Source organism: Eubalaena glacialis, chromosome 1 (genome assembly GCF_028564815.1).
Source record: "Eubalaena glacialis isolate mEubGla1 chromosome 1, mEubGla1.1.hap2.+ XY, whole genome shotgun sequence".
Taxonomy (NCBI): domain Eukaryota; kingdom Metazoa; phylum Chordata; class Mammalia; order Artiodactyla; family Balaenidae; genus Eubalaena; species Eubalaena glacialis.
Window position 1 is genome coordinate 233879936 of NC_083716.1, and position 22989 is coordinate 233902924.

At 45.3% G+C, this 22989-nt stretch overlaps 1 protein-coding gene, 1 non-coding gene and 1 pseudogene across 4 annotated transcripts in view; all 3 read left to right on the forward strand.

Annotated features, from left to right (window-relative positions):
• The first annotated feature begins 1174 nt into the window (after positions 1-1174).
• Positions 1175-22989, forward strand: part of ATG16L1 (autophagy related 16 like 1) — a 42718-nt gene continuing 20903 nt past the window's right edge. For 2 of the 3 annotated variants that reach the window (XM_061188621.1, XM_061188639.1), the window contains exons 1-10: positions 1175-1431; positions 5036-5129; positions 9493-9598; positions 10297-10370; positions 11229-11480; positions 15492-15557; positions 17963-18049; positions 18729-18785; positions 19681-19783; positions 22480-22585. In XM_061188621.1, the coding sequence (XP_061044604.1) occupies positions 1317-1431; positions 5036-5129; positions 9493-9598; positions 10297-10370; positions 11229-11480; positions 15492-15557; positions 17963-18049; positions 18729-18785; positions 19681-19783; positions 22480-22585 (1060 nt within the window). In that variant the 5' untranslated portion in view covers positions 1175-1316. The remainder of the gene's footprint in view (positions 1432-5035; positions 5130-9492; positions 9599-10296; positions 10371-11228; positions 11481-15491; positions 15558-17962; positions 18050-18728; positions 18786-19680; positions 19784-22479; positions 22586-22989) is intronic. The other variant, XM_061188629.1, reaches the window with a different exon arrangement.
• LOC133090290 (large ribosomal subunit protein uL22-like) lies at positions 12202-12785 on the forward strand (annotated as a pseudogene).
• On the forward strand, positions 20763-21038 carry LOC133079338 (small Cajal body-specific RNA 6). The gene has a single exon (XR_009698165.1). It is a non-coding gene; the product is annotated as a small Cajal body-specific RNA 6 (non-coding RNA).

A 22989-nucleotide genomic window follows, 5' to 3' on the forward strand; every position in this document is an offset into this window, starting at 1 on the left:
CCTATGGGTCTTTCCCACAAATTCAGATCACTCAGTACTGGCTGCTGACAAAATATCTTTGCAGCTCTAGAATCCTAACTGTCCTACTCCTGGGCTCCACAGGAGAGGAAAGGCCTTCTTATCTGTCTGTGAAGGATCTTCCTCTGGACTTGAGACACATTGAAAGAGAAGGCAGATTCTGACATTCCTTTCCTCTCTTCTGCCTCCTATTTTGTCCGGCTCCATTTTCATGCAATAAATTTACTAACTTGTTAAATGCAATTGGAACTCAGATGACCCTACTACAGACCAAGGTTTCCCATGCTACTGAGTTGATAGATGTCATCTTCTCCCGAGTCTGTCTTTCATCTTCCGCTTTCATCTACTGGCAAACTGTCCTTTTTCTCTTTCAAAATCCTGTTTGTATCCTAACCCTTAAATGACCTTCTAAGGACCCATTTACTTTTAGGTCATAGATAATTTCCAGTCTTCTAATGATTTACATAGCTAATCTATTCGCATTTTCTTTAGCGGTTCTTTGCATTCCATTTCTTTATTGCAAAAAAACCTTTTTCCAAGGTCAATGGGTTGCTCTTGCTTAAAGCAACCAATCTTTGGTGAGGACTTCGAAGAATACCAAGTGTCTAGGTAAGGTTAGGCTTACTATGTACAGGCACAGTGTGAATTGCATTATATAGGTTATTACTTTTAATCCTCACGACAATCCTGTGGGATAGGTATCATTCCTTCCCGGTTTAGGGATCTTCACCATTTTACAGTTTAGGAAACTGAGGCTTAGGGATGCTGTCACTCATTCATAGTCACACAGCTGCCATGTGGGGAGTTTACTTCTGCTTGTAAACTGACATGAAGAAAAGGGAGGCAGGCTAAGAAAGAAAATATAAAACGGGGAAAAGCAAGCAAGGGAAACAGCAGGTGGGCGGAAGCCTCCCTTTCGCCTTTTCCTTCCTCCGCCCCCGACCCCGCAAGGCCGAGCCTCCAACGTGGGCCGCACGCCTCCTAGCGGCCGCATCTCTGCTGCCGGCACTTCCGACCTCGGGATGCTATCATCAGCCAGCGCCCTGAGTCGGCGCCGGACACGTGCGTGCGTGTGGCGTAAGACGTCGGACGAGGAGGCGGGCTTTCTGGCTCTGTCCAAAGCCATTTCCGTCAGGAGCCGGAAGTCCGTCCTGGATGGCATCGGGGGAGGCCTGTTCGTGGACCTGAACCCTGGGGCTGCTGGTCCTCCCGCGCCCGCTGGTTGCCTCATGGTGCGGGCCGCGGCCGCCAGCCCCCGTGCGGATCGGCGGCGCTAAGGCGCCGGGGCAGCGTGCGACATGTCGTCGGGCCTCCGCGCCGCCGTCTTCCCCCGCTGGAAGCGCCACATCTCGGAGGAGTTGAGGCGCCGGGACCGGCTGCAGAGGCAGGCGTTCGAAGAGATCATCCTGCAGTGTGAGCGGCTGGCGGGCCCCGGGAGCGGGCGCGCCCCGGGAGCGGGCGGGCGGGCGGGCGGGCCCAGTCGAGGCATGCGGGGCGCCAGCGGGAACCCGAGGCCGAGCCCCCCGCGCCGCCCGCGCGCCTTGAGGCCGCTCCGGGTACCCAGCGCCTTGGACCCCCAAACGCCTTTTTAGATCTTTTCCTCTTTCACTTTATTCTTGGGTGTGACTGTGGTGGGTTTTCCTCCTCAATTGGGTATTTTTTACGGGCAGGCACCGTTCACGTCTGTGTTTGTAAATCCCAGCAGCTCACACAATGCTTGTGTACTTAAATAGGCCGGTTCCAGAAACATCCTGTTTCGGGCATCGTGTTACTGAAACGGGCACTGACTTTAAGCAGTAACTCGCTCCGTTACCGTCATCTTCAGAGTGTAGTGAAATGTTTGCCTTTCACTCCTGAAGATCTGTTGTTCTTCCTCCACCTTGGTGTTCTGTGGCTGTTACATATTACACATCTTGAGTCTTAACGTACTTTTTAGTTGGGACATCACAGTCTTTACTGTTGTTGAAAACTTCAGTGTGAAAGAGGTGGCCCACACCCACCCCCGCTGCTGCAATTTGAGTACAAAAATGTTTGTGCCCTTAGATGCTTTCTAAAGAGCATTTCCTTGCCCCCCGCCCCATTTTACCATAACTGACGACACATTTGGGGGAAGAAACGGGGCACTCTTCGGACCTCTGGTTCCGTCTACCCCTTGAAGTAAGCCTGCAAATCTCAAATCATGTTGATGATGCAGTTCAGCGTAATAGTAGGTGCCCTTTATTGAATTCTGATTGTGCTAAATTTATGGTTCCTGAACTTACCTGCACATTAGAATCAGGTGGGGATCTTTAAAAAATTATAAAGCCCAGGCCACATCCCAGACCAACGAAACCCCAGTAATAGAGGTGGGACACAGGTGTCAGTATTTCTTGATGATCCCCAAGTAATTCTAAGGTAGAGACAAGCTTGAGTGCTGTCGTAAATATTTGGCATGTGTCGTTTCACTTTATCTTTCCGAAAATTCTATGAAGCAGGTCCTGTTGCCCTTTATACAAATGGGGAAATTGAGACTGAGAGAGATTAGGTCATTTCTCTGGGGAGGTACAGCAGATTAATGGATAGGGCCTGGATTTGGACACAGACTTGATGGCTCCTGACTTTTTTGCACTTTTGCCTTTCTCATTGGGTCCCCCAAGCAACGGCCTTCCTTGCTTTCGCTGAGCCCATCCTCTCAACTTAAATGGGGAGAAAAGGGAGATGATGAATGTGCCACTCCTGTGCTAATTCCTTACACTCTTAAGAGGCTGGCAGCCCAGTGCTCTTTCAGAAAGCCAGAAGCACAGGAAACTCCTTGTTGAAACGATTCCTTATGGGTTACATAAATTCAGGTCATCGGGTATTTCATCATATGCTTATTCTTTAAAAGCTAATACACACTGAAAGTCAAATTGGGTTGGAGGTCTGACGACACTCCCCTTACCAACCTCACTTACCTGAGTCTGGTTTGCTGCATCTATAAAATAGGGGTGAAGCTCGCCTTGCCTGCTTCATAAACACAGTGCTGTGCATATAAGTGCTTTGAAAGCCATCTACGTAATTGTCTATAAATGGAAGGTGCCTGTAATCACATTGACACAATTGAATGTTTTTCTGCACTTGGAAAATGGACATCTTGAAGGGGTGGAGGATGTTGGAGGAAAATCAGAAAGACAGGTCAGTCCTGGAGAGGGAACACGTCTTAAAACAGCTATAGTGAGTAATGCATGCCCAGGGGCTAAGAGAGGAGGCTGAGAGGAGGGGCAAGAGGGCAAGACAACCTTGGCCTGTTAAAATCTGCAGTTGAGGCAGGGGATTGACATTTGGGAGATCACTTCTAGTTTGACTGTGGAACAGCCTCCCTCTTCATTCCTCGCTTCCCAAAGCAGTCAACCAGAGTTTCCTGTTCAGTCATGCCTCTGAGCCTGAAGAGAAAGATGAAAAGAGGCTATGGGGACAGCAGGTGGCCTTTGAGTGAGAGGAACTTTTAAGAAGGATCCCTCTTGCATACCTCATGTCCTTGATATCACAGGGCACCTAGCTGTAACATTTTGAAGATCTTATTAGAGCCCTTTGACACTGGTGAACATTTTAGGTTGGAATCACTTCCCTGTCCTCTTGAGCTAATTTATTAAATTAACATTGATGAAGATAGTGTTTCTCTTTCTGCCCAGGATTTCCATTTTTAGATATCAAGAAGTAGGACTCAACTCTTTAAGAGGAAAGATAAGCTATTCTAACAGGAATAGTCACTAGCATAAACCCTCTCCAAGTTTTGCTCTGAAGCAACGCTAATCTCAGACGTTTGGGTGTGAAAGCCCCCGTCAGGTGTGCGTTTTCTGTAAGTTTCCTGTGGTCACTTTCTTGTTCTGCTTTGTGCACCCCCTTCCACTTCTGATCTCACTGGCCCCCTCCCTGCATGCATGTCATTTCTTGCCCTGACTTTTCTTTTGAATTTCTGCACTGTGTTCCCTGTCACATTTATTAAGTTCCAAGGACTCATTTTCTTCCTTGAGCTCTCTGCTCCTGTGTTCTCTGGCCTGTTAGGATCTTGCACCCAGTTGGACGAGCAGGGAACCTCAGAATAATCTTTGACTTCTTACTAATTGATATCTGTTCATGTCACTGCCTGCTTTTAAAATCTGTTGTTTCGCTATTGCCAGTAAGAAGAGGTCTGAATTTCTCATCCTGCCCTCTCATGTGTTGGTGCAAACTTTTATTTCTAGCCACTTACTGAACAGCTCTCTAGACCTTCTGCTTGGACTGTCTGTCGTCTACACCTGTGAAACCATCTGAGAAAATGAGTAAAAGTTCACTCTTCCTTTTTATACTTGACCTCCACCCCACCCCCACCCCCATTACACTTTTTTAGCTCCTTGAGGTCAGGGACCCTGGTTTGTATTTGTATCCCTAGTGCCCTGATCTTAGATTAAATATTCCAGGGACTCCCTGGCGGTCTAGTGGTTAAGACTTGGCCTTCCAGTGCAGGGGGTGTGGGTTCGATCCCCGGTCGGGGAGCTAAGATCCCGCATGCCTCGCAGCCAAAAAACCAAAACATAAAACAGCAGCAATATTGTAACAAATTCAATAAAGACTTTTAAAAAATGATCCACATTAAAAAAATCTTTTAAAAAAAAATTCCAAATATAATAAGGTAAAGGTTTCCTGTGTTACTTAGAGGTGCATAACACTTCACTTTTCCATTGTGTTTTGGTATGTTTGTTGCCTCTTTCCCAGGTAGAAACAGGTAGCTGTGGGAGTAGAAAGCATGGGCACGGGGGCGTTTCGGAGTGATTTTTCATAGGTTCCTTTGTCTGGGCTGCCTGTGCTTGCACCAGGAAGCGTCTAAGGAGCACATGTTCCTGGAGTTTGGACGATTGCTGTAATTGGTGGTAAAGTACAGTGCCTAGTAATTTGATACCTCGTAAAAGTGAAACCTACCCAGTCATCTTCTGGTTGTATCTTTGGTCCAAATCTTTATAAGATGTTAAGTAGTAATAAAGCATACCTGGGTTGTAATAACTTTTTTTTTCTTTGCTAGATAACAAGTTGCTGGAAAAGTCAGATCTTCATTCAGTGCTGGCCCATAAGCTACAAGCTGAAAAGCATGACATACCAAACAGGCATGAGATAAGGTATTCTGAAACTATCCTATATTATTTGTGTCTCCTGAGATAAGGTATTCTGAAACTATCCTGTATTATTTGTGTCTCCTGAGATAAGGTATTCTGAAACTATCCTGTATTATTTGTGTCTCCTTATTAATTGAAATTTGTCTCAGTTCAGTTGTCACTTCCCTGATTTTGAAGCAAACCAAGTACAGTGTTTGTGCTCCACTTGTTGTCAGTTCCTTTCAAATAAAAACTTCTGAAGCCAAATAACTAACTATTTAACTTTTTTTTTGAAAGTATGTAGCTACCCACCTAGAAGGCTCATCATCAGTACGATGTGAGCTTGAGAAATTGCTTAAGGCGAGTAACCAGGCCAGTTCCTCCTGTAGCCTACCAGGGTTCACTTTTTCTAAATAATCAGACAAGTAAGCATTCTTGAGCACATTTACATAGATCTTGTCAGTACAGGATTGACTGGCCTGTAAACATAAGCGCTACAGGTCTATGTGATCCTTTTTAGTTCAGTGTTGTTTCCACGTATCTTAGTGTGCGGTCAAACCAGTGGGTTGCAGAAAGCTTTTTTTTTTTTAAGAAAGATTAGGCAGAAATCTGCATTTTATAGGAAGGGTAAGTATTGCTTCACTAAATATGTGAGTATGTGTTCATGGTGGGGAGTTTAGTATCTTTACTTGGGTCATTCATGTAAACTATCTCTTTTTGAGGGTCATGGTCCAAAAAAACCTTAAAGCCATACTTCATCAGAGCGGCTTAAATGCAGTCATTCTAGAGTCTTACTGTCCTCCTTTTCCATTTGTTCATCACGTTTGCATATTAAGTTCTGTGGTTTGTATGGGAACAGTACCCATTATTGCCCTAAAATCTACAAGCTTTTTTGCATATCAGCTAACATTTAGCAATTGTAAAAACAAAGTTGATGGTAATTTAGGATTTTAGGAAAAAAACAGAAATGCTGGGTGTAGCTTATTTCATTTACTCCTATAGCCGTATCTGCTAACTACTTGCCATCCTTGTTTCCTCATCTGGCGAGATGGTCTCCAGGCAGACCGGAGTAGAAAGAGGAACAGATGGCCCGGCCTAGGTTCCATTTTTGCTTAAGAACAGTTCAGGAGATCGTGCCTAGCTGTGGTCCTGGGAGGCCTTCTGCAGGATTTAAAATATTAGTTGCTGTGTTCTGGTCAACTTTAGGTGTAGAGAATCCATTTCGCCCTTTTTCATCTAAATTCAGTCAACTGAAAACTTGAAACATTTTATTTCTATCTGGTTAGCCTCTTGGTGACTATACTCCTGCATCCTTTATCTGTCAGCGAAACTCATTTGCTTGGAAAGGTACAATAAATAAATATACAACATTCTTTTAACTGAGTATCACTGGGGTGGTAATTTAACTGGAAGTCCGTCCTTCCTGCAAACTTGTGTTCACAGTCAGGCCTCTTCCTGACTGCCTCGTTTCTATTAATGGTATCCTTATTTTCCACAAGTCAGCTATGATTCCTTTTTCCCTTGGTGTCCTGCCCCTCCCCCTTTGCAGTCACCCGGGCCTGTTGATTCTTTGCCCACAGTGTCCTGTACATCTGTCCCTTGGTTTGCATTTGTGTGCCACCAGCTTCATTGCTTATCTATGCTTCCATTCCTAGACTATGGCAGGGGTCTCGTTCACTGAGTCATTTTGTGACTACAGTGTGGGCCAGGCGTTGGGATACAGAGATGAATAAGCCAAGAGTCCTTGTTCGCAAGGACCTGAGCCTCGTCAGGGAGAGTAGCTCAGTGAGGTGTGTGCTAGTAGGATACAGGTATTCACAGAAGACGGGGATCTAATTGGCTGCTATCTCTCTCTTCTGGGCTCTCAAGTCCTGCCCATCCCATTCTAATTAATCTTAAAACACACTGTGCTTAAAAAGCTTTATCTCATCAATTATCTGACTCCTCTCTTAAGTGTTTTAATCCCTTTGCTTACTGAATAAATCAAAGTGAAACTCATCCCTGGGAAACAGTTGATTCCAACAGTTTTCTAAGTATGCTTGCTAGACCGCAGCCTCAGAGATTTGTTAGAAATGCAGAATGTTGGGCCTCACCCCAGAGCTCCTGTTTCAGAAACTCTAGGGGTGGCACGCAGTAGTCTTGTTTTAAGAACCCTTTAGGTGATTCTGATGACCTCTAACATACAAGAACCACTGCTTTAGTGGCTACTCAGTCCTTGTGAACTATCCGAGACACCCGGGAGCATGTTAGAAATGCAGATTATTGACCCTTTTCTTCGTCGACCTGATGAATCGTTCTGGGATGGGGCCCAAGAATCTGTTAAAACCTGCTCTCTAGGTGATTCTTTTTTTTTCTGCCTAGTGAAGCACTGTTATTGGGCTTTTGTAAGAAGTTTGACTTTTATTGTGAATAAAATTGCAAGTGGTAAAAGGCTTTGAGCAGAGGAAGGAGTGCCCTGTATCCTTGCCTTTTCTCAGGATTCTCTTCAGCTCCTTGGAGGAACAGACTAGTTTTATGTTTTGCATATTTCACATTGCTTTGCATTAAAATAAGGGGATTTGATAGAAATTATTTCTTTTCCTTCTAATCCCCACATGCAGTCAATCACCCAGGCCTGTTGCTGCTTCTGCCTAATTTAGGGTGGTTTCTTATGAGGTATGTGCCGCCTTCTAGTCTCTTGGCTTCGAGTTCATGGGCCAAGATTAGGGAAGCACTATGTTGCCTCAAAGAACGCAATATTAGTGTATCTTAGAACATGTAAGAAAAATGCTCTTAGAGATGGAGGGTAGATTTCGGAGGGGGCGTCATTCTGCTGCCTTTTCCCTCTTTATTTCTTATCGGTCATTGGGAAGAGATGGTGCCCCGGCCCCCGCTTCAGATGGTGGCATCCTAGTTTGCCAGCCATCTTCCTTTTCTCCATCTGTGTGCTTTCCCTGGGCCGTGGTTTCAGCTACTCACTGTAGTCTGATAATTTACACCTGTAGCTCCAGCCAAGACCCCTCTCCTGAATTACAAATCCACAGTTCTGTTCACTTGCTGCTATTTCTGAGATAGTATGCAAACACCTGCAAACTTTCCCAAATTCCATTGACTCTCGAGGTGGCCTGAGCTCTGTCCATGGCTTTAGATACATCTGTTTGCTGACAGCTTCTATATGTCAGCCTCCAGCTTGGACCTCTTTACTTGAAGTTCAGACTCTTAACAATATGCAGTTTCCACTTGACACGCCCACTTGGATGTCCACGGTGAACTCACTCTTCAGGCCTCCCCCAACCTCTTGCCCCAGTCCTTCTGCCTCAGTAGGTGACGCCTACCTTCGATCAGCCACTCAGGCCAAAAGCCTTGGAGTCATCCTCGACTCCTGTCTTTCTCTCATTCCCCGCAACCAATTCAAAGGCAAGTCCTGCAGTCTCTCCAGAGTGGATCTAGCTAGGATCTGACCACGTCTCACCGCCTCCGCTGCCGTCACCTTGTCCTGATCTGCACTTTCTGAGTCTGGAATATGTAATAGCTTGCTAACGGGTCCCGCTGTTTCTGCCCTTAACCCCTGCAGTGTGCTCTCCACCCAGCAACTGTAGCGATCCTTTCAAAACGTAAGTCATTCCTCTGCTCAAAACCCTTGGCGGCTTCCAGTCATGCATAGGAAAAGCCACAGTCCTCGGGGGCCTGTGAGGCTCTGCGTGGCCTCCCCGATCCTCCCTGCACCCCCTGCCCCGGGCGCTGCGGTCACACTTGCCCCCAGCCTCTCCAACACTTGCTGTTCCCTCCACTCACAGGGCCCCGTCCCCGGGTCCGCATGGCTTGTTCCTCACTCTTTGCAGTCTTCAGTCAAGTGTCACCTCTCGGGATGCCTTTGATTACCCCACGTGGAACAGGAGCCCTGTCGCTCTGTTCCCTTCTTTACACTGCTTAGTTTTTCTTCACAGCACATCTGACCACCTGACTCCATCCATCTACTCATTTGTTGTCTACTCTTAGCCGATTGTAGAGCTTCCTGTTCCCTGCCTTCTCCCCGCTAGGCACCAAAACAGTGCCTAGCACAGAGCCGGCGCTCAGATACGTGTCGGGTGAGTGGGCCTCGTTGTCTCCTCCCCGTTTTCCTGAACTTTATTCTGGAACCCATCCTTTATTCCTGACGCAGCTGGTGGTATGGGTTGTGGTTGGTTGGTTTTACCCTGTGTCTCACATCTCCTACTTTCTACTTTAGGTTTGTAGTGACTTATAACACTATTGGCCTGGAGAACTGAACTGCTTTCTTGGCTATGTTGTCATGTACATGTTTGAAATTCTAAAGTTATTGTTCCAGTGCCTGATTGAAGGGGTCTGGGGTCTGATTTTTTTTCTCTTGTTTGCACGTTCTCTTCATCTGCCTGGTTGGGGCATTTAGTCCTGGACATGATGGTGCGTGGAATGATAGTCAGCTGCAAGAAATGGCCCAGCTGAGGATTAAACACCAAGAAGAACTGACTGAATTACACAAGAAACGTGGGGAGGTAAAGATAGCTCCTCTCCTCGTCTGTCTTGGGGGTCGGGGGGTGGGGCAGGCACTCCCACTGGAATTTGCAGCCATCCTGGCTACATACGGCATCACCAGCTCTATCTGTGGGGAATGAAACAACAGAAAAGATGCGAGACCTCTGTCAACAGGCGGGCAAGCCATTGAGATAACCAGGTTGTCATGCTCCAAGATGACACGAAAGGTACAAGTGGAGAAACATAAAAAGAAAGAAGCTTACTCCTTGATTGACTGAAAGTCTTAACTAATACCTTCATAAAGCGTGAAACCTGCAATTTCAGAAAAATTCATTAGGAAGAATCAAGTCCTGGGCTGTGTTTACGCTGGGTGGTGGTCTAATGGCAAGTTATGAAAAAGCGCAACTTACCATCACTTCAGCTGAATTGATTATCAGCTAAAGAGTCAGAAAAGGTAGCTGGGGTGGAGGGGTAGCCAGGCGTTCTCAGCAGGAGCCTGGCAGTCGCCGGGAGCGTTGCTTGTCTATCCAAGGCTGCCTTCAACAGGGAGGGCAGCCCCGCTGGCCCTTCTCCTCTCGGCCACCCAGCTCATCTCTTCTTGGTGCCTCGGCCCCACCGCACAGGCACCTGTTTTTTCTTTAAAGTAAACCGCAATTATGAGTTTCCAACTGAGGTCCTAAAATCTCTTGTTTATGAAAGTGTTCTTCTTTACCCCCAGTTAGCTCAGTTGGTGATTGACCTGAATAACCAAATGCAGCAGAAGGACAAGGAGATGCAGATGAATGAAGCCAAGTGAGTAGAGAGCACGCTTCCTTCGGGACTGGTCGTGGGATCTCACTGCCTGTTTTACTGTACTCTTGTGAGCGGGGCCAGTGGTGATCGGTGGCAAACAGTAGCCACACTGGGCTCAACACAAGTTTCGTTTCTGTGCATACATAGCTGGGGTCCTTTTCTACCCTCTGAGGATGGAAAAGGCAAGAAGAGTGCCCTCCGTCCTCCAGGGCCCCAGCACACCCCTGAGAAGTCAGCTTCGCTCTTGGAAGTGTCCCTGAGGCATTCACAGTTCCCCCCACGGCCGTTGCCTGGGGGAGTGGGTGTCTTTTGTGGTGGGGATGGGACCAAGATAGCCGAGTGCCCGGCCCTTGGGAACGGGGATGAGTTTGTGGGCAGGGTTGTTCTTGATCTGGGAGAAGCCTACCGGACAAGATAAACAGGGACTCCCAATCCTAGGATTTGAGCTGGAGGGGAGCCTGGGTTTCATCTGTGCCTTTTCCCTTACTCCACAGAGAGGGCTCTCTAGAGGCTTAGAAGGGTGGGGAGCCTGCTCAGGCGTTCACACTCAGTGAGTGATAGAGCTGGTGGAATGCACAAGATACCCAGCCTCCTTTTAATCTCCCATTACTACGGGATTTCAGCATCAAAAGCTCCTTCTTCCTTCCCATCCTGCTTTTCTGAAAGATACTTTAACTAGTCATTCATAGTCTGGATGAACTTTGCCCTAGGTGTTTCCTCTCCATTAATGGGATTGTCCTGTAAACCCCTGGGGCTGGGCTTGGCCAAGTGAGGTGCCTGCTGTGAGGGCTAAGTTCATTGTTGGTGCCCAAGCTCACACAGCTCTTGTGCAGTATCCCTCTCCCGTCGTGTTTTCAGAATTGCAGAATGCTTGCAGACCATCTCTGATCTCGAGACCGAGTGCCTGGAACTACGCACTAAGCTTCAGGACCTTGAAAGAGTCAACCAGACCCTGAAGGATGAATATGATGCCCTGCAGATCACTTTCACTGCCCTGGAGGAGAAACTGAGGAAAACTACTGAGGAGAACCAGGAGCTGGTCACCAGATGGATGGCTGAGAAAGCCCAGGAAGCTAATCGCTTAAATGCAGAGAATGAGAAGGATTCGAGGTGGGAGATGAATCGGCAGTCAGTGATTTCCATTGTTTAATAAAGTCGAACCTAGTTCTTAGAAAAGAAAGAAACCAACCTAGCAGCTCTGACCACAGGGTGGGGGCACCAGGAAGCACTAACAAAATTAGAAATAGCGGTGGTGGGTATAAAAGAGATTTGCATTTATAAGAACACTTTTACAGCTGAGCAAAGGATTACCTCCCAAAAGGGCTTTGGCCCGTTGCTATTTTTGCCAGTGAATTCTTTCCGTGTTTCAAGAAGAAAAGCTAGTTCTTGAACAGTGTAAATTAAACCAGAATTAGAAAAAGCTTATAATCCCCTCCCCCCCCCATTTTGTAAAACTATTCCAACCCATAGCAAAAACTCTGGCTAGTGTACAAGAAGACCGTGGGCCAACCTCACTAGTAGTGAATTCAAAAGATTAGAACATTTGATTTTAAATCCCCACATCAGTAGTTTAGAATTTGAAAAGATTATTGTAGTTTATCTAAAAGAATAAATACATGGAATAGGAAAGAGCCTTAAAGAATAACAAAGAGCCCTAATCCTACCAAATAATATATGCAAAAAGATTTCGAAATCTGTGTAAAAACGGAAACCAGAGGGTAGAAGTAAAAAAATGTTACTCTCTGCTGTTTGTTTTATGAAAAATTCCTAAATAGGAGTATTGGAGGACTTTCTAAACATTAAAAGTAATGGTAGCTTTTCCAGTAAGTGGCCTGAGGTGACCTCTAAAAATGGTTCGCTATTCACTTGACCCAGAAAACCCCACAAAATCAAGCAAGTCAAGAGGTTCAAATCTTCGTGTTCACTTTAAGAACACTTGTGAAACTGCCCAGGCCATTAAGGGTATGCATATCCGAAAAGCCACCAAGTATCTGAAGGATGTCACTTTAAAGAAGCAATGTGTGCTGTTCCGTCGTTACAGTGGTGGAGTTGGTAGGTGTGCCCAGGCCAAACAGTGAGGCTGGACACAGGGTTGGTGGCCCAGAAAGAGTGCTGAATTTTTACTGCACATGCTCAAAAATGCAGAGTAATGCTGAACTTAAGGGCTTAGATGTAGATTCTCTGGTCATTGAGCACATCCAGGTGAACAAAGCCCACAAGATGCGGCGCAGGACTTACAGAGCTCATGGTGGGATTAACCCATACATGAGCTCTCCCTGCCACATTGAGATGATCCTTACCGAAAAAGAGCAGATTGTTCCTAAACCAGAAGGGGAGGTTGCCCAGAAGAAAAAGATATCCCAGAAGAAACTGAAGAAACAAAAACTTATGGCCCAGGAATAAATGCTGCAAAAAATAAATGCAAATAAAAGTAAAAAAAAAAAAAAAAAACACCAAAAAAAAAAAAAGTAATGGTAATAAAGAATGGACTGTATAAAAATTGTAGGTTTCGGGCTTCCCTGGTGGCGCAGTGGTTAAGAATCTGCCTGCCAATGCAGGGGACACGGGTTCGAGCCCTGGTCTGGGACGGTCCCACATGCCGCGGAGCAACTAAGCCCGTGAGCCACAACTACTGAGCCTGCGCGTCTGGAGCCTGTGCTCCGCAACGGGAGAGGCCGCGACAGTGAGAGGCCCGCGCACCGCGATGAAGAGTGGCCCCCACTTGCCGCAACTGGAGAAAGCCCTCGCACAGAAACGAAGACCCAACACAGCCATAAATAAATAAATAAATAAATAAATAAATAAATAAATAAATAAATAAAATTAAAAAAAAAAAATTGTAGGTTTCTTAACATCGAAGAACACTATAAAACAAGCAAATAGGCTATGCTATTATAAAATATATATCCTTAGTGTAGAGTCAGTAAGGAACAGGTGAGCATTCAGACAGAGGGATGTAAAGCATAGATAGTTCATAAAAGAAGTGGATGAGCTCAGTGAATCTGGTAAAAAGGATTGTTGGGAGGAAGGTGGGACGGGCCCCTCACATTGCTGATGTGAAGGCTGTTTCGCTAACCCCTGGAGGGCCCTGGGGATGGCAGGCACCTGAAAATGGTTCCCACTTGTTGGACTTCATCCTGAGTGATGAGATTCGTTCACAAGTACGATTTTGTGATAGTCCATTATTCACAGTAGTGAAAAATTAGAAGTGGTATATCCCTTGGTGGGGGGAAGAAATTGTGATATTTTCATACAGTGGGATTTTGCAAAGTCTTCAAAATATATATACGTCTTAAGTTTGTATTAAGAAAAAGTGAGCTGTCCTTATATTCTTTCTGTCTCATGTTTAAGTAAGATTGTGTGGCTTATATGTGGAGTTCTTAGGCAGCTTAGGGGTGGTAAGGACACCGGGGTTCCCTGGAAGTTGTTTGGCTTCGGGCTGAGAGCCTGCCTGAGGGAGAAGTGGGCAGGCGTGTGGTTATGTAGAGGGAGAGCCCTTGATCATCACCGTGGACAAGAACAACCCAAACTTTCTAGTGAAAATGGGGAGTGAGGCACATTACATACCTGCCCTTGTTCTGTCCTTTGGAATGTTTTCCTAGGAATATGCCATTGCACGTATTACCATCTGATTGCACGTGTGGGACCTGGGGATTCTTTTTGTTACTTGACTCAACTAGTTCCTCCTCCTTAGAAGCCTTCCCCCTTCCTGCCGATTTCCCAGATTAGATGTCCTTCCTCTCCTAGCAGCTTTTGTTTACCTGGGTCATAGTGGAGCGCTGTTTTTTGAAATAGCTGCTTGTGTTCCGCCTTCCTCGCGAGGCTGGGGTGTGTTGCCACAGGCAGGCACGGTGGCTGCTGTGTAAGAAGCTGTCAGCATTAAAGAAGGACGTTTCCTGTCGGCTGTTGTAATGAAGGCTTGGCTGCGGGTGTTTTCTTCTCCCCGTGACTCCAGCTCTGTCCTTTACCCACTCCTTGCAGACAGGTGCCTTTCCTTTAGAGGAGTGTTACACACCCCGCACCGGGATTCTGCTTTCCCCTCAAAGACAGTTTATAGGTCATCTATTCCAGCTAAGAAAAATTTGTTAACCTGTAATTTTTGTCACTTGTCCTGTAAAACTGACTCTTCATCTTCCAGGTATAAGATTAAGAGTGTAAGGCACTTTTTCAAGCTAGAGCCTCATCCCATCCCAAATTCTGATGTGCCACCTACAGGACTTTGCCCTATTTTGAGAATTATCACTATGGCAGAAACTTTTTAAAAAATTTAGAAAAGTTTTTTTTTAATTTAGAAAAATTTTAAAAAATTCCATCAGAACTCTTGACCTGAGCTCAGTAGCAGTGCTCGAGTTCTGGGTTGGGGGTCCTCCACAGTGAGGGCAAAAATGACAGATAGAGGTGAACTTGCCATGGAAGAGAGAGGGAGGCCGAGGTTTAAAGGTTAGGAAGCTCCTGAATTGAGGACTTGGGAAGGAAAGACAGAAATGGTTCTGAGAGGGGAGAGAGTGGAAGCGACTGCTGACCACATTAAAATTTTGCTGCAGCCAGGACTTGTGTGTCCAGCCCTAGTAAACTGAAGCCTTGTACATTTTGATGACTCAAGAATCTCACTATACCTCAGTTTCCTCATCTGTAAAATGGGAATCATAGTACTTAACCTCAAAAAGTTTGTTGTAAGTGTTAAATGAGTTAAATTCTGTAAAATAATAAAACCATGCCAGGTACAAGTAAATTTTTATTATTATTCATGCTCTTGATATGTTAGTGTGAGAATGTTTACTTCAGAAAACTAAGTCTCGACCATGACTAACCCTGGATAACCCTGATGCATGTTTCTGTCCTGAGAGGCCCTGGGTCCCCACAGGCAGGCGTCTCCCTTGCTGGTTCACTGTTCTCTCTAATCCCTCCTAGGGCTTTGCTCTGAAATCCATTATAATAGGGTCCTTACTGAAGTTACAGTTGTGGATTTGGGACTTTGGGTATCTTTGCCCAGGGTAGTTGTTACTTTAAGTGCATTGAATATTCAAATGTGTTACTAGTAGTTTTTTGAGAGCCAAAACCCCATGCTTTCCTTAAGTAGACATAAATAGTGGGCGTTTTTTTTTTTTTTTTTTTAAATAGGAGGCGGCAAGCCCGGTTGCAGAAGGAGCTCGCAGAAGCAGCAAAGGAACCTCTGCCAGTTGAGCAGTGAGTAGAGACGTACACATCAAAACTATGCTCGTAGTAATTTGATGTGCTGTCTTCAAAGAGTCTTATAATATTCTATTTCTATAAAACCATTTTACAAATTGTAGAAGGGAAACTAAAAGACTTAGGGCAGAAAATAAAAAACACCCATTACCTTCCAGAAAGTTGTTCCAGTTTATACTCATTAGCTGTGAGTGTGAATTCTGACTTCCTCCACCCTTAACCAGTGACAGCCTCGCTGTTTTCCTGTTGAGACTGACCTGTTTCCTGCCTCTGGTTGGAGCTGTTGCAGTGTGATGCTGGGCTGCGGTTCTGTCTCTTGCTCTCTTCTTGGTTTGTGGCTTCAAGTGGAGCTTGGGCAAACCTTTGAAGCCTAAGTAAAAACTAGGATCTCCTGGGACAAAAGCAATTGAGTCAATAGGGAGTTTTTCCTCATCTGGAATTGGGTGGAGGGTCTTCCCTGAGATATGAAGCTTTGTTTTCAGAGCAGTGGGTATTTTAGTGACTAAATTCCCTTTGCTCTGGTTCAGGATGTGGGGTCTTCTCCCTCGTTGAAGTAGATTCTGGAATATAGTATTAGAGTTATGATCGTCTATTTTTTTAAATGTTGGTTGCTTCCTTGTAACTGGAGGGGAGCGGTTCAAATTCACTCGGGAGTCATCTGCCAGACAAAGGTCTTGATTTATAAGAAAACAAATCTCATACCAAGCCTTTGCTTTAGATGTAGCATATGTGTATAATTTCTGTACTCTTCACGTGTAGAAAATGAATCTCAGGTGTATTTGCCCAAAGCTACAAAGTAGCTAAATAGTTGACCTGGAAATGAGATTTGGTTCCTTAAAAATAGCAGCTTATAAAAGCATCATTTGTCTGCCTGTTATTGGCCAGCATAAACAGGTGACTAGGTGTAGAAAGGTCCAGCATCCTGCCCCAAATCACAAAGGAAATGGCAGAGACAGGGTGGAAACCTAAGGGTGTTTGACTGTAAAGGCCTGTTCCTCATCTCTGTTCTTCCCTAAAAGTAGAGTTTCTAGGTGAAAGGACATTAACACCTTTGAAAGATTTTGATAACGCGTTACCAGATGCTGGTATTTTCTCGTGGTCCTGGGCCTTTGCACTGTTCCAAGTACCTTCATAACTATACAACTCTATCTTAAACAAACCATTTACATAGGCTCAGCTCATGTTTGTTACTCTTGCCATCTCTGCTGTTCTGTTGTTACCCTTGTGCGGACACAAGTGACCCGCAGACCACAACTGAGAAGAGAAGAAAGCCCAGCCTGTTCTCTGTCTTCAGGCCCGCCTTTGTTCTCCTCTAATCCTGGCCAAGACTGGGTTCAGTTACACGGGATCCTAGAATCAATAGCCAAGGAAAATAAATTTGCTTGAACCTGGTTTAACTTGCTTGGTAACAAGTTCTGAAGTATACGTTTACATAACCCAGATAATTAATCATGGAAAAATGTCTCAAGTTCTTATGAATCCAAACATTTGGTAATAAAGTCTTGGGTTATTAGATTTTATTATTTTACTCCTCCATGAAGATCGCAACTTGGTAGGAGGTCATTAAGACCAAAATAATTACTTGCCTTCCCTGCAACCAGGAAAACAGGGAGGAAGGGGAATTCCAGAGGAGCTTTGCATCCGGTGGGATAAACACCAGCAAAGGAGCATGATCCTGTGACTTGATTATCTCATGTGTAATATAATGGACTCTCTAAAATGTCAGAAACAGCAAATACCCAGAGTTATGCTTAAACATAAGCCTCAAATACCCAGAGTCAAAAATGAATTATGTTTAGATTTTGCTTTCCTGTCTTTTACTATTGAAGTAATATTTAGAACTGGGTTGTTTGTGTACCCGTTGACTTCATTGCCCCTTTAGCAGTCCATTTTCCTATTGACTTGGATCTTCTCCCTATCCTGGCATTTTCTTGTACACCATAGCTGCCCCTAGCTATCCTCTACGTTATTCAGCCCGTCTCATGGGAACTGTTTCTTAGTGAGTGCTGCAGTCCAGTTGTTGGCATGCGGGAGCCCTTTAGCTACAAACCAGACTTCTGATGAGAAAAATCTACCTTAGTACTGGTTATGTGATTATAGGCTTAATAAGCCATTACTTCATTGCTTTCCAAGTGGGAGCTGTGTTAGACCTGAAAAGAGCAAAAGCTCACTTCTAAAGTTATTTTCGGTTGGACTTGGATTTGACTTGAACAGATTGTTTCTACGCTGTTGCTCAGGTGGCAGCTCCTTTTTCTCCAGAGAAGCCTTGACCGCCTGTGTCACAGCCAAGGCACATAGGCCGTGTGTGATCAGGAAATGGTGTTGGGGTCGGCCTTTGCAGACTCATCACAGAGCTCCTGTTGAGCAGAATCAAAGACTCAGCCTCTTGCCCTTCTTTCCAGGGATGACGACATTGAAGTCCTTGCGGATGAAACCTCGGATCACGCTGAGGAGGCCTCTCCGGTGCGGGCCGTCAGCAGAGCAGCCGCGTGAGTAGACGGGCTGTGCCAGGGGCAGAGAGCTCGAGCGGCAGCCCGGCAGCATGCTTGTGGGCGGGGCCAGGGAACGGTGCGGCGCCCCTGGGCCCCCAGCTGGAACGTGCAGCCCCGCACGCTCAGCCATGGGGCTCGTGGGCTCCAGGGTGTCTCCGTCTTTCTCGGGTCACCTCTGCTTAATAGGAGGCTAGCTGTCCCTTAGTGCCGCCACCAGCTGTGAAGAGAAGCAGAAAAAAGTGTAGTGGCTTTCTGAAAGATGGACCTTGTTAGGCAGGGTGATTGTTTAGATCGTACTGTGTAATTCTTAATAGGGCTCCAGGATTTTTTTTCTTTTCTTTTTTTAATTTGCCAGAACAAGATGAAAAGAATGGGATTGGTCATTAACCACTAGAAGTTGTTGTTAGGTCACTTAGACAGTTCATCGTCTCAAGCATTATTTCCAGGGAAGTTAATTTAGTGCTAGGGAACCGTATTTCTTTTGAAACTTCAAGGCTGGGTTTTCCCTCCTACCTTCCCAGTGCTTTCTGGTGGTTCAGTACTGTGAGGGGTTTCTTGGCTGGGGTTTGGGAACTCAATGGGAAACACACTCCCAGGTACTTTTGTGGACTGTTTTTGATTGATTATTTGGGCAAAATGTTTCTAAGGTTTAAACCTATCCTCCCCTCCTCTTTAGTAAGCGACTCTCGCAGCCTGCTGGAGGCCTTCTGGATTCTATCACTAATATCTTTGGGTAGGTTAGAAAACCTTCACCTTTCCTTGTTAATATGTGTATAAATATACCTAAGTACATGTACATGATTTGTTGTCGTTTTTTTAAATGTGCGCCAGAATTTCATTGCAGAGTATACAGATGCCTTAATTTCAGCTTTTCATTTAGCTTCTTCCTTTTTTCCTCAACTTCCTTTCTCTTAATCTCGCTGCGTGCTGATCTCTGGCCTTACCCTTTAGTCTGTCCGAGTCTCCCCTTTTGGGACATCACTCTTCTGATGCTGCCAGGTGAAAATATTATCCTCTCTTAGCCCAGCATGCAAGTGTGGGTCATTGATAATTATGCTGATCACCGCTTCACTACCCCAATCATCACGTGTACATGTGCTAATAACCAGGACGCTTTGCATGCTCCTAGGAACGCTGTCAGCCCTCTGAGACGGGCGAATAGGCTGAGCTCTGTACAGTAATCAAGCCCTGGTCGCTCTTTCTTTTGGCATGTGTTCAGCTCCACCTTGACCACAAGTGTACGCTGAGGATGATTGTAACCAGGCATAGGAATCATCTTAAAATAGTTTTATGAAAATACCAACGCGCTCCCTCTGAGCTAGCGGTTACATTAAGTTGAGAACATTTGTAGCTGTTTATTGACGGGGGCAGCAGTTGTTCAGGATTGCTTTTCAGTGTTGAGTTTTGGAGTCCATGAGTTAGCGAAAAGGAGAGTACAGGTAAGTGCTGACTGTCTTTCCAGTTGTCACTGAGTGAGGTTGCTTCTGATTTGGGGAATCATTCTGTGGTTTGGAGGGTCTAGAAGGGAAAAGAAGCTGTTGATAAAAGATGTCTTTGAATCCCTTCTGAGAGTTTGGTGGACAGTAAGCCTGTGCAATCCTGATGTTTTCCTTTATGTTACTTCTTAGGAGGCGCTCTGTGTCTTCCTTTCCAGTTCCCCAGGATAACATGGATACTCATCCTGGTTCTAGTAAAGAAGTGAGGGTGCCAACGACTGCAGTGTGTGTCTTCGTAAGTATGATTTGTCCCCAGAGCCCACCAAGCTTCATAAAGAAACAGAGCCTGACAAAGGACCCTTTCTCCTGCTGCAGCTAAGCTTTCTATTATTGTTTTGTTTATATGGAACTTTTACACCTGTTGGCTGTCTGATAGAAAGGATTGATTATATTTTGATAAGCAAAGCAAAATTGCTTTGCTAAGGTAAGTAAAATTAGTGTATTTTGCTTCTCTTCAGAGAACAGAATTTATTTGCAGCCACCCTCTGTAATGTAGGACTGGCTGAGAGGATGGGCAGCATGAGGGGGTGGGGCAAGGGGAGGGGAGAGCTAATTTGGGATGGTGAGGAATTAGAGAATAATTCATGCAATTGTTGTCACCAGTTGGCTCCAATTTCGAGTTTCTAGTCAGTGGTCTGTTTTGGAAGGTCAGTAGGGCAGCTCTTGGCTTCACAAATTATACTCAGGTCCATGTGACTTCTGACCATTAGGAGCACATAGTTGGAAGCCAGAGACACTCCTGGGCAGAAGCCACTGTGATACCATGGCTGTCAGCTGGAGTGTGGAGCTGGGTCCTAGTACTAAAGGATAATCCGGATCCTGGCTGGGGTAATTGAGCAGACATGCAGCCGGCCTGGGGAATTGTAGAGTCCCTGGCTCAGGGCTAGCAAATGGGGTGGGGGACGGAAGAGTAGAGCAAAGCCCAAATAGTTGGGTTAACTCTTGGGTTGCGTGGGGTGAGTTGGAGGAGCTAACGTTCAGGGAGAGAAAGGCTTGCTGTAAAAATGGGATAGAGTTTATATGGGGGCAGCTTTCATTTCCAGGCGTGAAGAGGAACTTTAATAGTTATTTCCATACAATGAACTGACTGAGTGATTAGCCACCTTGGTCGTTGTAAAGAGAGTCCTGCTCTGGATGAGGAGTTGGACGGGGGACCATTAAGGCCCCTTCCCACTCCACTCCTGTGATTCTCTAACAGGCCTGGGCACCTCGGAGGTCGATGATGATTGGTAAAAGGTCTGATTGCACTTAACGTCACACTCCCTTCCCTGCCCTCAGCTCCCAGCAGCCCATTTTTTCCCTCCTGTCACATTTAAGTCATGTGTATGGGGTAATGGAGCAGCTGATAATGTGGGATTCTGTCAGTGTGTGTTTCTGAGAGTGAGCAGTGCACAGCTGACAAGCATCCGACAGAACCGGCCGCACAGGAGATTGATGAGCGGCAGCCATGGTTGTGATGGTGCGTGATCTGAAGTTTTCAATCTGAGACCTCCGAAGTAGAAAGGTATCATTAAAAGGCAAACGGAATTGTATGGAGGTAAAAAGTTGGATCCCCTGTCAGACAGCTTTTCAGCACTGGGACACGAGAGGGTGGTGAGAAAGCAGATCAAGCAAAGTAATAATAAATCATGTTTATATTCCAGTCAGTTCATGAGTCACATTCTCAATATTTCAGGCACCTTTTTCAGTCCCAAGCAAATGTGAAGATCAGATTTTGTATTCCCAAAATGACCTTTTAGGCAAGTGATGGATGACAGGTTTAAGGATCTAGTATTTATAATTCATGTATTGCAGGGTCCCCCGCCCCTGCCTTTTGATGATGGAAATTTTCAAATATAAGCAGAAGTAGAGAGTAAAAGAACTTCCTGGACATCCTCCTGTCGGGCGGCTTCAATCAGTCACGTCTGCCAATCTTATCTGCCCCCCACCCCACGCCCACACTTTTGCTGGAGCAACTTAAAGCAAATCTCAAAGTATTTCATTCATAAATATTTCAGTATCCATGGTCTCTTAAGAGAGGAGATTATAGTCACGTCTAGTATTCTCTCTTCCCATTCTAGGATGGGGTGCTTTTTATTTGGTTTCCTTTCTCATCTTGAACACAAATGCCACCACCTTTTCAGATCATGTGTTCCAATGTGGATGCCATTCTCAGACATCTCCCTACGAAGAATTTAAGTTCTGCCAAAATAACACCTGCTACTTTTGTCGAAGGCCGAGTCATGGTCGGGCACATTCCTAGCTCACAAAACCTGCAGAAGTCCATTTTCATAGACGAGCAAACTGAGGCTTTGGGAAGTGAAGGAACTTGGCGGAGGCTGCAATGCTAGTACATGTAGTGCCGTGTTGTTTCCAGAAAGAACTACCTGGGATCCTACTCTAACACTGATGGGTGGCGGTAGGAGCGGCATCTACTCATACCAGGATGTATTCGTATCAAGGAGACCAAAAGAAAGGCTTTTTAAAAAAAGAAAAGGCTTTTTTTTAAGTCATGAGAAGCCATGCTATATCTTAATTTGATACGTAGTTTAACATGTGGTATTAATGCAGTCTGGACCAGAAGAGGCAGTTAATCATAGGCTTACTTTTAAGCTCTTAAGATCATAGTACAATATAGATTGAAATTACATTATTCTTAGAAGAAGGAAAATTAATGCAAAGACAAACTTTAGGCAATTAGTTTACACAGATTTTGAATGCTTTTTAAGAAGGTTGCACTGTGTTTAAAAAAATAGAACTGTAGCTATAAGAATTTCATGACCATAGAATCATAGGAGACTCTGGGCTAGGAACCCAAGTTTGTGATTGGGTCCCCTCTTTAATGACAGGTGTTTAACCTTTGGTTAGGGGTCCAGAGTGTTCATCAGTATTGGGCCCTTTCTTCTTGGGAATGACAGGGGTTGGGTTTGAAACAGGGCACTTGTCTTGCAGGACGCTCATGATGGGGAGGTCAATGCTGTGCAGTTCAGTCCGGGTTCCCGGCTCCTGGCCACGGGAGGCATGGATCGGAGGGTGAAGCTCTGGGAAGTGGTCGGAGGTGAGATCTCGCTGGAGTGAAAAACAGAAAGAAGCTGTGTTGGTGACATCTGGTTGGCCTTGCTTTCACGCAGTCTTTGAATTGTTCATCTTCTTGAAACATACAGTATTTTGTGTGAGGAATCATGTGACCAAAGCATTATTACCCTCTCAGTTATCCTTTACAGCTGATACAGCCAAGTAGATGTTTGCTCTGGGTTTCCGAGTAGTGCCTAGAGAATGCTGTTGAGTTACAGATACGTTAGCGTTTGTGTTTTCTCAAATACGTACTGACCAGGGGATCTTCCAAGATAGTACAGGTTTTAGAAGGAAAATAAAAAATCTTGTAGTCATGGACTCGACAATTAAATTACACGTCAAGCTGTGGTTTATGCATTTAATAATGCCAGTGGCCATAGCCTAGCA